Genomic DNA, 15,324 nt, shown 5'->3' on the forward strand with positions numbered 1-15,324 from the left:
ATTTCTCCACCTTGGGTCCAAGGAAAAGCTGGTGGAGAGTAAACCATTAATTGTGTCTCCCTGCAGCTCCTAGTCTTCTCGGAAGCTCTGGGTTAATCCTGGGGTCAGGAACCTTGTTTGGCCAGGGGAAACAGTGCATATGTGTAGGTCTCAGGCTGTCTCCCTTTCTCTTCAGTGCTCCCCACCAAGTGCCCACCTTTCCCTCCAACAGAAGAGACCTCTCCCCACCCTCCCGTGATGAGGTCTGTGGAAGTCACAAACTGAAGGTCCAATCAACAAGGATGCTCTGACCTAACAAATAATCTCCCTCATGTGAGGTTTAAGGATTTGGTTTTGGAGCCCCAAGAAGAAAAATGTTCCTGAAGATTTGGTATGGAGAAACCCTTCTGAGCAGGGCATTCAAAAGTTTAATTAATGGCTGGAGGAGGACTGGACGCTGGACGTTCCAGGAGTGAACGCTGCAATTCCAGCCTGTTTATGGCTGCAGCGCGGGTCATGCCAGAGGCTAGATGTAGAAGCCTGGGAGCCAGACACAGCGGAAGGGTGGTCTGGATGCTCTCGAGATAAGGCCAGCTAAGAGCTGTGAGCTCACTGAAGTTCGAAAACCGACTCCCAGCCCCCACCTCTCCCTCCCCTCAATCTAGTAAAATTGATGCTCATCTCTGTAGTTTTGGAACATGATGGTAAGAATGCTGGTGCCTCGGGTTCTTGTGCTGGTCCTATCTCAGGCTTGTTTGCTTGCCTCCTTCCCGTACTACAGACAGGGCTTTGTGTAAAGAAGTGGGCTGGTGGATCACTGTTCTGCAAAGATCCCATTGTGCGACTGGAGCAGGTTACCTTCTCTGAGCCTCAGTGTTCTCATCTGTAAAATAGGCATATCGTTCCTTCTTTTCCTAATAACCAAAAACAAGTGTTCTTGTACTTTACCTTAAATAAATGTAATTTAAAGATGCCGAGCCTTTCTGACATCACTTTTGTGCATACATAAAAGTGAAAAAAAAAAGTGAAAAAAAGAGAAAGGCATTGGCAATAACTTCATCACAACTGCCACGGCGATTGTAGGACCATCCTCATTTCAGAGTTAGTAAAATGTGAAAAATACAACACCTGTGTACCTACCATCTTGCTTAAGAGACAGAACAATTCCCAGCAGCACTAACAGCCTTGTGTCAACCTCCTTGACCTAGCCTTTCCACCCTAGAGAAAACTGTCCTGAATTTTGTGTTTACTCTTCCCTCATTTTTAGCTACAGTTTTTTTTAAACATATACCCTATGCAATACATTGTTTGAGCTTGTTTCAGAATGGTTCCGTGAGTGGAATTGTATCCCATTCTTTTGATGTTTTTAAAAGTCATGAGAAGTCGATCTATACTAATGTGTGTAGCTCATTTATCTTTCACTATTGAGTATTCCACTCTCTTCATATCCTGCTGTATTAATTCTGTTGATGGACATTTGGGCTGTTTCCAGCATTCTGCTGTTAAGTTATTTTTGCTATAAACATTCTCATAGTTGTTTCTTAGAACATGTGTGTTTCTCCAGGGTATATACCTGGGAAGGGGACGGCTAAGTCTAGATGAGAGCGCCTGCTGTTCTGATTGCTAGCCAGTACTGCTGCCCGTGTTTCTGTCCACTGAATAGCCCGAGGGGACAGGGTCCTGCTCTTGCTTTGTTTACAGACCTTCAGGGGGAATAAGCGTTTATAAAAAGAATAGGGGGATAGTGAAGGAGAGCTTCCTAGGCCATAGTCTGACTTCCAGCCATGGCCCCGGGGGGCAAAGCCAGAAAGGAGTGGAGGCCAGGTGGAGCACTGCTGTTGGCGCTGAGCATGTGTGTGAGGTGGGGCTGCCCTTGACTGGACACTGGGTCTCAGACTGTGGCACAGCTGACATCACAGAATCCACTGTGAGGCTACGGCTGGGCTTCAGGACCTAGAAATTCAGAGAGAACACTGCATGCATTCTCAGATTGTATGGTTCTTTATTTAAATTGCAGTAAGGAAGCTGAAATGGGCTCTCCAGGGGTATTTCGCTGAGCCCTGGTCCCCTTTGCAGCTTCCAGCTCTAGGTCCTGTTGATGGGTGGGCTTCAATGGTCACTGGCTCCATGGCCTCAGATGTCACACCACCAGTGATTTCCAGCCCCTGGCCACTCTCTGCTGTCTCTATGATGGCCTCCATTCGGGTCCCTTCCACTGCCTTCGCCAGGATGTTCACACCTTTATCGCGTGATGAGCCCGCTGTCTTTCTAGTAAGATTGGCTCTGATATTCCTGAAGAAGGAGCTGATCCTGCTGAATCTCTTGGTGGCGGAACCTGAACTCGCTGTAGATAAGCTCCTGCCCGGTTTGTGCGAGGTCCTGGGCTCGTTGGTGATGGGAGCACGGCTGACGCCTTTGTGACCAGTGCCCTGCTCGCTGCCCCCCGGGCTGCCGTGGCCTTTCTCCTTCTGGTCGTCTCTACTGGCTCTACGGCCGCCTGAGCACCGGCCAGCTGCTTTTTGGATTATCTTGTTCCCCGCTGCCTTGTGGTGGCTTTCCACTGAACTGCAGAGCGAGGGGCTCCTAAGAGCTCTCTCCTCTTCCCACTGCTCCCTGCTCTCCCTTCTTCCCTTGCGGGCCTGGGACACCCTCTGTGAGCTGCCATCCTGTTCACTCACTTGGCCTTCCTGTGGCAAGGTTGAGATGAGGGTCCCCTCGTCCTCCTTGTCGGCTCTTCCTCTGACAGTCTCGCTGGTAGGTTCTGCTCCGACCGCAGTCCTGCCGGCCTCTGGGGAGAGGCTGGTGGACGTGCTGGAAGCGTACTGTGAATTGTCCGCAGCACCTGCCAGGGCCGTTTTCCTGCTCCTCAGGGATGTTCCGGCAGTGCCCCCAGTGGCTATATTGGTTTTGCTTCCTCCTGGACCGTCGCTGGCTGTGGCCGCCGTGGCGGTGCTCTGCTCTTCATGGGCAGGAGACTTGATCACTGCCACGCTCAAAGCACCCGCTGCGGTGCCTCCTGCCACCCATGCTGTCTCCACCTTTGTCGTTGCCCCCAATGCTGACTCTTTGTCAAGCACCGTAGGCTTTGCTTTTGCAGTGGCCACATCGGGCACGGTACCGGGCTTGTGGGAGTCCAGTTGGATCCCCTCCCCCCCAGCAAACGCTGCAGACGTGGCCCCGGCCACCTCAGAGCGCATGTGGAGGCTCCTGATGCTGACCTGGTCCTGATCCCACTCTCCTTGGAAATCCTCCCCTGCCAGGCTCCGCCCGTCCTCCTCCTCGAACACAGGCATGCCGATCATGTCCCCGGCTGGAATGGCATAGGTGCTGCTGTGACTGTCCACTGGTGGTCGCAGGAGGTAAATCAGCTTTTCCCAGTAGGCAAAGAGGTCTTCCTGCGCGTCCAGAGGGGGACACAGCTGCAGGTAGCAGGAGCGGCCAGTGGCAAACTTCACGCGCAGCTGTTGTTTCTCACGATCGTGAGTGGAGATCCTCACGAACTTCAAGGGAAGGAGCCTGGTGAGCTCTAAGGTCTTTGCAGCCTTGTGGCTCTTCCCCTTGGTGGCCTGGGTGCGCTCAGCGTGCTCTTCACAGCCGGTGGCCCATCGGGCCAGCAGCATGATGTCTGGGAGCGGGAGGACGGGGCTGCTGGATGCGATGCCCACGGTCACCATGCAGACACAGTTGTGCACGTCGATCACGTCTCCCCTCTTCGTGATCTGGATAAAGTCGCTCTCGAATATCGGTGCGTACCTGAATATGTCGTATTCGCCCTTGTGCAGTTGCTGCTGCAGCTTCCCCATGGTGGTGTTGAACAGGCCCACCCCGGTGCTGCTCTGGGCCGTGTGATACGGGAGCAGAGAGTCCCCAGTCATGGCTGTCTTTGATCACGACAGGCAGCGCGGTTAAGGCAGGCCCCTGGCTCTTCCCTCCCTCGGCTTCGTTGGCAGAAGAGCGAGCTGCGGTGCTCCTGCGTCACACAAGCAGCCCTACGGCAGGTCTTCCAAGCCCACCCCACCGGCCCCCACCTTTGCCTCAGGGTCTCCCAGAGGCAGGGGTGTGGGGAGGGGCACAGATGACCACAGCGGGGACGCTGTAGGGCGCCTGGACCCCAGGCTAAATCTCTTCAAGTTGTAGAGAGGTATGGTAGGCTCCCCGTCTGCCTCACCTCACTTCTGCTTCTGGGTTTTTATCTCCCCAAGAGGCTGTGAACTTCAGTCCTAGTGAGAGAAGTAACCACTTTCTCAGCCTAACCCCCTGGCACAGCCTATTTATCCTCTGATGCCCATTGTGACCTATCACTGTCACACAGCCCTTTGCCTCATCCCCCAGCTGCCCCCTCAGGGCAGGGCCCCCATCCTCTCCCAAACACCCCATTGCCCCCGCGGAGGACAGGCCCATCCTGCCAGGGACTCAGGTGGGTACCAAAATAAAAATGTCTTCAACTGGGAAAATTTTCTGTGGGTCCTTTTTCTTTTCCTCCCCCAAATTCAGCTACTGGATGAAATCTATAGGAATGTAAGATGATGGGATAAATTTGAACCATTTAAGCTCATGGTTTAATTGTATCGAATAACGTAGAGTTGGCAGTTGCGACCCTTAGTCTGTCCTTTCATAAAATCCCAGTAAACGTTGACGATGGTGATTTTTAATAATAACATTAAAAATTGCTTCTCCTAGGCACCATGCTGCGTTCTTCACGTATGTTTGTAAGAATCCACTGAGTTTGGTACTGTTAACTACTGTTCCCAGTTTACAGGTGAAGAAATTGAGGTTGTATCTCCTGTTTAAATTCCCAGAGCTAATGGTAGCAGAGGCACTATTTGAATGTAGGTCTACCTGATTCTAAAGCCTTTGTTCTGAACCACTACAGTACTTAGCCTCACAAAGAAAGCTTGGCCCAGCCAAATGTTTTCAAACTGGACTGATTTAACTACCTTTAAGAAGACCTATTTGGTGCATTATTAAAAGTTGCATAATTAATTCTATGTGTGTATATATGTTATGGAGAGAACCCAAGACAGCAATTGGGCTGATGTGGGGATTAAATTATCCAGGGGATCACTCAGATCCTCCCTTCCTTTATGCTTGTGCAAACAGCCCGTGTGTGGAAACCTAGTTATTCTTATGACATGTCCTCCCCCAGTGAAACGGGGGGTGAGTAGCCTGAGATGTAAGCTTTGATTCCAAGAGCCTGCCAGATGCTGTCCTGTAGTAACCTCCCTACCAGGCAGAAGTGGTTTGGAAGCCTTGACACCTGTGGGGAGCATGTACCATTAGACATCCTGCCTCATTGCCACTCCCACAGAGCTAGTCACAGAATAAGTGATTTCTAAATTGTGACTTGAAACTTCTGAGAAAGGCCCTTGCTCCCAACTCTCTTATCTCCAGTTTGATGTTATGCTTGAAATCCCACCATAGAGATTCATTCCTTGAGGATAAAGGCTATCTTTCTGTTAAAATACACACACCTGTCCCTCAACAGATGACTGGGTAAGCAAAATATGGTCTCTCCATACAGTGGAATATTATTCAACCATAAAAAGGAATGAAGTACTGATATATGTTACAACATGGATGAACTTTGAAAACATTATACTCAGTGAAAGAAGCCACATATTGTATGATTCTATTTATAGGAAATACCCAGAAGAGGCAAATCCATAGAGACAGATATTAGATTAGTGGTTGCCTAGGGCTGGAGGGAGCAGAGAATGGGGAGTACAGGATTTCCTTTTGTGGTGATGAAAAATTCTGGAACTAGATAGTGGTGATGGTTACACAGTATTGTGAATGTACTGAATGCTACTGAATTGTACACTCTAAAATTACAGTGGTGAATTTTATCACAGTCATACACACACACACACACACACACACACACACACTCCTGCTCAGAACCTTTATAGTTAAAAAACATAGCTTTCAGCTTTAGAGAGGTCACCTGTGTGACCCTGGGCATGCTACCTAGCTCTCCACTTCGTCTGTAAAATGGGGATAATAACAGTTGCTGTTGAGGATTAAATGAGATAATGCATGTAAAGTATTGAGCATATTGTCTCACTCAATAAATGTCAGCTATTATTGGTATTAGTTTCAACTGGCCCTTTAAGCTTCAGTGTGAATTCCTTCCTGACAGCAGTTTTCTGTAAGACAAATAGAGAAGCTTCTGGGGTTAGAGCCACCATGAGAACTCAGAAGGATCCTCATTGGACAGACCTGGCCTCCTCTGAGGTTTTTTCTCAGGCAAATCCATGAAAACGCTTTACTCCACGGAGAAACTGCTTGAACACAACCAAAGAGTATGGGATGCGGAAGAGAGGAAAAGCTTGGTGTGGGTTTGGGTTTCAGGGTTTCTTCAAAGCCCGTGGGAGAAATTTGGATAAAGATGGAAAATAGCATTTTAGCTCCTGGCAGAAAGTGGAAGTTTCAACTCCAGAACCCCTGTCCTGGGCCAGAACCCTTTACAGCTCTTTATTCTGAAGTAGGTGTCAGGCCAGATCTCAGGGAAAGGCCAGGGGACAGGATGAGGGCAGGAGACAGGAGGGAGGGTGGGCTGTCCATACCCTGCCAGTGTGACATCACAACCCCAGCAGGTGGTGGCCCAAGGAAAGGACCTTGTCAAACCAGGTGTCTGACTCTGGCAGAGATCCCATCCAAGTTTATTCTTTCACAGCCCCCGGTTTCCCTCTCTGTCGAACGTGAAACTAGATGAACTAAGCAAATTGATGGTAAGTACTTATTAATCCTTTTTTTTAAAGTATGGAGACATAAACTTGGTTACAGAAAACAAAACTATTTTTAATGCATTTGTTAAGAGAACTTACAGTTCCACTGATGATTTACATGCGTTTCTCAGATCAATTTTTCTTGCCATTGCCACTTCCCCCTTCCTTCCTCTCTAATTCGTTGTTGTCCATGGCAGCTTTAAAACTGTCTTAAGTTTCATAACAGCTGATTGGTGGCTCATCCAGAAGGTAAATGCAAGGAAATTCATCCCCCTCCACTAAGACAAGGAAAATAGATTATCTCCTGAAAGAAGTGGTAAATGGTACTTCCCCCAGATGCTCTGTGCAGATTAGGAACTGCCCCTGATATGTAGTTAAAGCAGCAAAATTAGGATGCCTGTGTCACAGGTGATAGTTTAAAGGAACTATACATGAGTTCAAAGGAGCAGGCATGCTTCATGTGCATGAACATTCAAGGAAGCAAGGACCTCTCTGAAAAATGGCATTGGTGGCAGAGTAGCCAAATTTTATTCCCAGCCTGTGAGTGTTACATATGTGCACAGGGAAAGAGCAAGAGACCCTGGTTCTGTTCCAGACCTAAGGAATCATATGCTCTGGAGATTCCAGAAAATTAGGTGGACTATTTTCTTTGAATTATCACACCTATCCCGTCTAAAGTTATACTCTCTCTTCCTCCCCATCCTCACTGCCATTCTTTTCCAAATTTGAAATACCTATTTGCAACAATGAGACACAAACTTGGATGTTATAAGAGATGTAATTCAAGTGAACACGAGGAGTTCTGTGACAGATTGTAAGGTTCAAGTTGAGCAACAGGTGTACATTTTAGGCTTTTGTATATTCAGAGAAACTGGTAGTTGAGGTATTCAGATTTTATATCAAAATTCTATCTTTTTTTAATAAATTTATTTTATTTTTTTTTTGGCTGTGTTGGGTCTTTGTTGCTCTGCACAGGCTTTCTCTAGTTGCGGCGAGCGGGGGCTACTCTTCATTGTGGTGCGCGGGCTTCTCATTGCGGTGGCTTCTCTTGTTGTGGACCACGGGCTCTAGGCACATGGGCTTCAGTAGTTGTGGCTCTCAGGCTCTAGAGCGCAGGCTCAGTAGTTGTGGCGCACAGGCTTAGTTGTTCCGCGGCATGTGGGATCTTCCTGGACCAGGGATTGAACCCGTGTCCCCTGCGTTGGCAGGCGGATTCTTAACCACTGCGCCACCAGGGAAGCCCCCAAAATTCTATCTTAATACCAAACAATCTAAAAGATATGCTTGCTGCTGTGCCCTAGGGTTTGTCAATGAGAAATTGAGCGTCAGAAACCACAGACTGAGGAACAGGATTGAAAGTCAAAAATCCCACCTAGTGGCACCCCAGAGAACAAAGAACAACACCTGAAGAATATTTAAAGCTCGAGACCACCCCCTACACCACTGTCTCCAAAGGAGAGGGGAGGGGAATGGTTAGATCTCAACAAACAACCAATTTAAAAGAACACAAACCAGCACAGCACTTAAGTTCACCACGTCTTGGTTCCATTATTTATTATATTGACAGGTTAGGAATACTAGGATAAATAAGTAATATCTTCTTTTACAGAAAATTGTAATGATACTACTGAGTAGGATTAAACACTCTGAGGATTTCACAGAAACGTCAGAATTTAAACAGACAGTTGCCAGAGTCCTCATGGCCAGTGTGAGTGACTGTCTCACAGCTATAAATGCTCTGGGCCCGATTTCTACAAACATCTGCATGACAGAAACAATGCCGTTAACATCTAATAATGCTAAAGCCTAGGCATCACCTGGCTTCAAACGCATCTCCGCTGATTGTGGTTTTCAACCGCAAGAAAAGGAAAATGGAATATTCTTTGGCTCTTCCGGCCTAGAAAAAATTCCTGACCTAAGTCACTGAGCAGAGAATCCTAACCCTTTGGAAGCTGGACTCTGTTTCTGCTTTCTTCCTATGACATTATAACTGAGTTTGCAACAGAGGACCTGTGTTAATGCTTGGGTGCCAAGGGGGAGAGGCCTTCTCTGTTGGCACAAAACTGCACTCAGTCCAGGCTGGCACAATTCTGTTCTCCCGGGGCTGACAAGCTCCTCTGGCCACTTGAATACTTTGCAAGACACTGCACGTGCTGATAGCCCCCCCAAATTCTCAGAAACCAGATCTGAGGAAAGTCACGAGAAAGTCACAGTGGTGGTGTACTGCGCAAACATCAGAAGAGCACAACGCCTAGTTTTGAAACGAACGCCTTGCACACGGTAATTCCTGTACAGAACAGCATATTTGCTAGAAAGCACAACCCTGGCCATCGCACAACTTCACAAAATGCCATTCTCACTCCACGTCCCCTACAAGTGACAGTGGCAGCGGCAGCAGAGGAGGTGGCCCCACCCCACCCACCCGAGGTACAGATGCTTCTTCTGCATGAATCCTAATGGTGGGAGGCCTGGTTTTTGCAGAATCCAGATGAAAGGCAGGTAGGACCCTAACCAGGGGCCATCTGGAGAATCCAAGGATGGCCAAGATGTTAAGGCCTAAATTCTGGAGTTGAGGAAAAAGATGCCCTTGTTGCCCTGGTCCAAAGTCCACTTTGGGGTAGAGTGGAAAGGCCCGGCTGAGTCACCGAGGGCCCTCCCGCCTTGATGGTTCTTTGCTGCTGGGATTCAAGAGGTGCACAGGAAGTCAGATCTCCAATGGCTTCAGGGTTTCGGATGTAAAAGGAGGATTCGATGAGGACTCCGCAGTTGCCCCATACCACGGCTGCTTAGCTCTGCAGTGTTCCCTCTTTTATCTGTTGGATAAAAAGGTTTCTCTCATCTTCTGGAGTCCTCCCGTTCTGAGCCCGGACAATGCATGTGGGCCGGTGCAGGTTGAGCATGTATATCAAATGCTGCTTCTCATTCTTGAGCTCCTCAATTTGGGCCTTCAGTTCGGCATTCACGCTCTCCAGCTTCTCTGACTCCTGGGGGGCAAGCAGCAGAGGGATTAGGAAGGGAAGCCACGGGCCAGTGAGGAACGGGGTGGCCTGCTGGTGGCCCCTGGGTGGCGAGGGGTAACAGCTGGGATGCGTCGGGGCTCATCAAGCTGGGAATGGCCGCTGGCTCCCTGCTACAGTGCCCCACAAAGCCGGGACAGCAGCATTAGGTTTGGGAGAATCCAGAGCCTGGAGAAGCCTTTGAACTTGGAGGCTCCTTCAGAGATGCCTTGAGTTTCCACTCAAGGTTGAGGCAGGTTGTGACCCTGATAGTAACGAAACAGCAATAGAAGCAACGGCAAAGAGATCTCCTTTGCACAAGTACAACAGCCCATGGGCAGGTCTTCTGGACCCGAAAGGGACCTGGGGACTGGAAGGCAATCCAGACTCATGGTGCTTAGTCTTCTGTGAGTCACTGATTTCACTGAGAAGCTCATCTCCCCAGAAAGAATGTACATAGCGATAAACAAAATGTCTTAATTTTCACTGACCCCCTGAAGCAATTGACAGAACCCTTGGGGACCTGTGGAACCTGGGTGAAGACTCTGCCCAGGCCTTTCTACACTCGGGAGAGGGGACACAGCCACTGGAAAGACCGCATCACGGCCTGCTCCACCTGCCCACAGATGCCGTTGCCACTGGTGCTTCTCCCTTCTGGAAGGGGAGCCGGCTGAATGCAGCTGGGAGCACAGACTATTGGATGCACCAAGGAGAAGGGCTGCAGAGTTAAGACCGAGAGAGGAATGCAAAGAAAGTGTAACCTCTGCCTGTAGATTAAGGAAATAGCTTGTTTGAAGAGATTAATTAAAGGCTTTTCACAGTGAGCCAAATGAGAGGTGGCAGCTTCCTTTTCTGAGGAAAATGGGCAAGTGAAGCCTCTTTCACTGGACTGACATATCCTGTCGCCCGGAGGCTTCTGGACGTGTGTGGACCGGCCGAGGGGGAATATGGGCACCAGATGATCGTGTGGTCTTTAATTCACACACCTGTTTCTTACACATCCAGAGTCACATTCATTGTGCTAACAGCTTTGCTACTTCGTCGTTCTGCAACTGGCATTTCTGCTACCAGCTACAATGCCCTTCCTGGGAAAGCACTTCCGGGCGGGGGCTTTCAAACTCCCCTTCCTCACGTGACATGAGGTTGGCGGGGAACAGGCGTGAGCAAGAGGAAGGAGCAAGGCACACAGGCACTCACTTTCTGCAGGCACTCTGTCTTCTCCTTCTTCTTGTTTCGGCACTTGGCAGCTGCAATCTTATTTCTTTCCCGTCGCCTCTTTTTCCTTTCATCTTCTTCAGGGGCTACCTGTAAAATTCAAGAGGCACAAGCTTAATGGGAGGCTAGAAATTCAATCCACCTCAAATACACTGCCTTTTATTTCCAGCTAAAACTGGCAAACCAGGGCAGCCCTAAAGAATTCGGGAGAAGTAAAGCCCTAGACTTTTGCATGAAACCTCTACATACACACACACACACACACACACACTCAAGAATGAATAATGAAAAATCAAAGAACAGTTAAAATTATATTGGCAATATTAGTAAATTAAATTTATTTTACTTTTAAAAAGCATTTGGATTTTAAAATAGGAGTTTGATATTCAAAGTGATAACTATTGGTTATCAACTAGAGCAAGAAACAGATTTTGTTCAGTAAATATGTCCTTTCCCCTAGAACCAGGAATGACCTCAGGAATATCACCTTGCCACCCACTCCCCCTGCCTCTTCTTCGATTCATCTCTGTCTTCACCTGGAACATCATCATAGCACCTCCTTCCTAAATTCAGGAGAAGCCCGTGCAGCTCCTGGAGAAGAGGAACCCAAGCCTATTCCCCAACCAGAGTGGCGTTATCAGCCCATGGCTTGGTGCTACCTGTGGGTGGAGAACTAGAACCGTCCATTGATTCATCCAAGAAGTTGATATTGATCTCTTCCTCTGTGCCCCACCCTGAGCCAGCCCTGCGATCCTCAGAGAACAAAACCCTGTCCTGCCTTACCATCTGGTCCTCTGTGAAGTTCACTCTGATCCTGACTTTGCCTAAGGACTGGGGGGGAACCAGCAAAGTCTGGCTTCTGGACTTGGCTCAGAGACCAGAGTCCAGCGGGAGTGAAGCACTCACAGTGAGCAGAGTGGGTGATGGTTTAGGCCACTAATGTCAGAACTTTGTCATGTCACTTGTCACTGCTCCAGACAGCAGGAAAGGCCATGGGAGCCTCACTGCAAATCCAAGAGATCCTGGGACGCCACGATCACCTCACCTCTGACTTTGGATTAGATGACACTGACTTAAGGTTGTTGGGCTGAGATGGAGGCTTTACAACATAGGGAAACAAAGCCCAAGGGGGAAATACAATGAGAGGCATTTCTACCTTTTATGTCTTGGATCCCAGAACCACACAGGCAGACATTGGGTTTAGACTAAACTACCTTTGAATCTCAGCTTCACTGCCTATTAGCTGTGAGACCTCGTGCAAGTTACTGTGCTCTTTGGAGCCTCAGTTTCCTCATTTGTAAAATGGGATCAATAATCTTACCTACCCAATAGGGTTGTGATGAGGGTCAAATTAGTTAATCTATGTACAGCCCTCTGCACAGGGTTTAGGTGCTATGGAAACTTTAGTTATTATCATCATTAACCTCATCATCAATGTCTTCATTAAGAATTCCGCAAGTCTAGAATTTCCTTTGCAACTAACTCTACAGATATTTTTGGATGGGGGGAGGATTCAAAGTATTCTCATAAGAGGAAGTCCTTGAAAGTAGAGCAAATCTCAGAGTCACAAACTGTCAGACATGGAAAAGCCTTTCTAAAGGCCATTTAGATCAATCCCCTCACTTTACTGATGTGCAAATGAGGCACAGAGTGGCCAAAAGTAATGTGCCGAGGGAGGCCCAGGAATCACCAGCTCATGGTCAGCAGACCAGTAGGCTACAACACTGGATGTAAAACCCAGGCCTGTGGCTCCCAGTCCTGTGTCCTCTCTTGGCCACAGCTGCCTCATTCCACCATGCTGCATTCCCAGAGGTGCCTGGGATCTGGGGAGGGGGCTCACGCTGCCCAGACACACAGGATGCCCGTGGGTTTCACAGGCTCAGCGCCTTAAGTTGAGAATTACAGCCACCAAGGAGACCAGAACATTCAGCTAGGTCATTTGGTGCATTCTCTTCCCAGGAGAAAAATCTACTTGTTAAACTGACCTAAGATCAGAAGGTCACTTGATGAACAAAAAATCACAGTACATGAGTTGGATGACTTTAAGGAGTGCTTCCATGAAGCTGGCTGCCTGCTTCTTCCTCTGGAGAACCCTCCAAATATCCCTCCCAAATGCTTTCCTTCCTTCCACGGCACCCCACTACTTCCACTGCATCCTGTAATTTCAAGATTTAATTAGAAAAAATTAAAAAAAATTTTTTCCTTGAGTGTCCCATGTTCCACCCTGCACTTTCCAATGTTGGACTGGGCACCAGTGACTTGCCCTGAGGTTAACTGGGGTACAGCCAATGCCCCTAATGCTGTCTTAAGGATATAGCATCATATAGTAGTCCTGCCTACCATTCACTGAATGCTAACACTCAGCCAGGCCCTCTGCTAGACCTTTAACAAATACCATCTCATTTAACCCTTAGATCAGTTCTATACAGGAGTCATTATTTACCCACCCACCCACTCACTCCCTCCCTTTTATAGAATCATAAAGATTCCTAACCAACTTCCTTTAAAACTCAGTTCTCTTCTGGCCAGGTCCACTACCTCTTGCCTAAAGGCAGTGATCATGCCGGTTAAGTGAGCTTGAAACACTCCCATCTTTCATCCGTGAGGGGGAGGCGACAAAACAGCTGAGACCTCAGCTCTGAAGTCCTCGAACCACCACAGCATTGCCAGCAACCACCTCCCAGACTTCTCACCATGCCTGTTACTCTGGGTGTCTTACAAAAGGTTGCCGAGTAGAGAACAGCACAAGCGTCAGAGACAGAAGTGAACTTGGAGCAGAACCTGTACCGAGGCTGTGAGCACGGCCGACTGGTCCTTGCTCCACAGCCTGGCCACCTGGGTTCTCGTAGTGATGAAAACAATCACCACACTCTCTGCTTCTTCAGAACAACTGGACACAGAAGGTGATCTCATACAGACAGACTCATGGCTTTCAATACCATCCATATGCTGATGGCTTCCAACTCTGTATCTCTGGCCCCGACTCTCCTCTCAGCTGCAGACCCACGTATCCAACTGCCTCCTTCACACCTCCACTGGGGCATTGAACAGGATGGACGCCTGCTCTTGTCCCACCCAATGTCCTGCAGTCCCAACCTCAGCAGCAAATAGGCTCTCCATCCTTACTGCTGGTCAGGCCAGAAATTTTGGGGTCACCATTGACTCCTATTTGGAGTCATACCCGATGTATGACTCCGGGAAATCAGCTGTACCATCAAGACAGATCCAGAGGCTGACAACTTCTCAGCCCCTCACTGCCCTCATCCCGATGCAGACCCTCTGGTGTCAGTACCCTGCTTCTGCCCTCACTCCTACTGCCCATTCTCGACACGACAGCCAGGGTAATCATTTAAGAATATTAGGTTAGATCATGTTGCTCCTCTGCTCAGAAACCATCCCAGGGGCTCCCCACCTCACTCTGAGTACACGGCGTATCTTTACAATACCCTACAAGACCCAACATGATCTGGCCCCCACCCGTGAGCTCAGCGCCTGCCTCACTCCCCACCCCACACGCCACCCCAGCCCCTTGGCCCTCCTTGCTCCTGGCCCTGTGTACTCACCACACCCCTCCCTCAGTGCCCTTATTCTTGATCTTTTGCCAGATACCCATATGGCCCTTATCCGCTCCTCCTTCGAGGCTCTGCTCAAAGGCCATTCTATCAGCGAAGCCTCCCCTGAACTCCTGGTTTAAAACAGCAACTCCACTCCTACCCCACTCCCCTGTCCCCCTTTGCTGCTTTATTTTTCTCCTTTGCCTGTCTCTCTTTTATGTATTTACTTATCTTGTGTGTTGTCTGTCTCCTCCCAGTGGAAGGTAAGCTCCCTGTGAGGGCAGTGATTTTGTTCTATTCATGGCTGAAGCCCCCTGCCTAGAGCATGCCTGGCGCATGGTAGGTGTGCAATAAGTAAGTGCAGAAAGGGCGCCCCCGGGAGAACCTACCTCGGCTTTGGTGACCGACATCTCGAGGGGTCTGCCGCTGATGGTGACTGACTCCAGCGCTGAGGACATCCGGTGGCAGAGGTGCTTGCTCTGGATGGCGAACCTCAGCTCTTCCTTGACAAAGGGTGTCAGGTTAGCAAAATCCTCAAACACCAGTGACCCAGGAGGGGACAGGCAGGGGACGATGGCAGAGGCACTGACTTCCGAGGCAGAGACCTGGCCTGGGTGTTGAAGCATCATTTTGCTGAAAGACACATCAAAACCCAAACTACTTCAGGGATTTGGGGGCATGGGATCAAGGACCCCCCGCACCTGTGACCTCCAATACCTGAGCCCCACCCCCAGAAGAAGGTCCCATTAGCCCTCGGCCTTCTGCTTTGTTTTTATTTCACACCATCCTCATCTTGAGTAAAACAGGTTCTTAAAGTACACAGCTCAGTGATGTGGATAAAATGCCTAGTTG

General features: G+C 49.0%; 2 protein-coding genes across 4 annotated transcripts in view; both read right to left on the reverse strand.

The window, feature by feature from the left end:
• Positions 1-902: 902 nt before the first annotated feature.
• FAM71A (family with sequence similarity 71 member A) lies at positions 903-5,564 on the reverse strand. Its single transcript, XM_036855826.1, has one exon. The coding sequence runs from the start codon at positions 3,852-3,854 to the stop codon at positions 1,986-1,988; it is 1,869 nt and encodes a 622-aa protein (XP_036711721.1). The 5' UTR covers positions 3,855-5,564; the 3' UTR covers positions 903-1,985.
• A 1,195-nt stretch (positions 5,565-6,759) lies between these two features.
• Positions 6,760-15,324, reverse strand: part of ATF3 (activating transcription factor 3) — a 55,358-nt gene continuing 46,793 nt past the window's right edge. For 2 of the 3 annotated variants that reach the window (XM_036855860.1, XM_036855850.1), the window contains exons 2-4: positions 14,862-15,105; positions 10,901-11,008; positions 8,231-9,691 (exon numbers count right to left, since the gene is read on the reverse strand). In XM_036855860.1, coding sequence (XP_036711755.1) covers positions 9,494-9,691; positions 10,901-11,008; positions 14,862-15,101 — 546 coding nt within the window. In that variant the 5' untranslated portion in view covers positions 15,102-15,105 and the 3' untranslated portion in view covers positions 8,231-9,493. Of the gene's footprint in view, positions 6,986-8,230; positions 9,692-10,900; positions 11,009-14,861; positions 15,106-15,324 lie in introns of those variants that run through there. The other variant, XM_036855840.1, reaches the window with a different exon arrangement.

This window comes from Balaenoptera musculus, chromosome 1, assembly GCF_009873245.2.
Source record: "Balaenoptera musculus isolate JJ_BM4_2016_0621 chromosome 1, mBalMus1.pri.v3, whole genome shotgun sequence".
NCBI lineage: Eukaryota > Metazoa > Chordata > Mammalia > Artiodactyla > Balaenopteridae > Balaenoptera > Balaenoptera musculus.

What these genes read in the sequence shown, in the direction of transcription:
- FAM71A (XM_036855826.1), bottom strand. Translation starts at nt 3,854, where the DNA reads ATGACTGGGGACTCTCTGCTCCCGTATCACACGGCCCAGAGCAGCACC.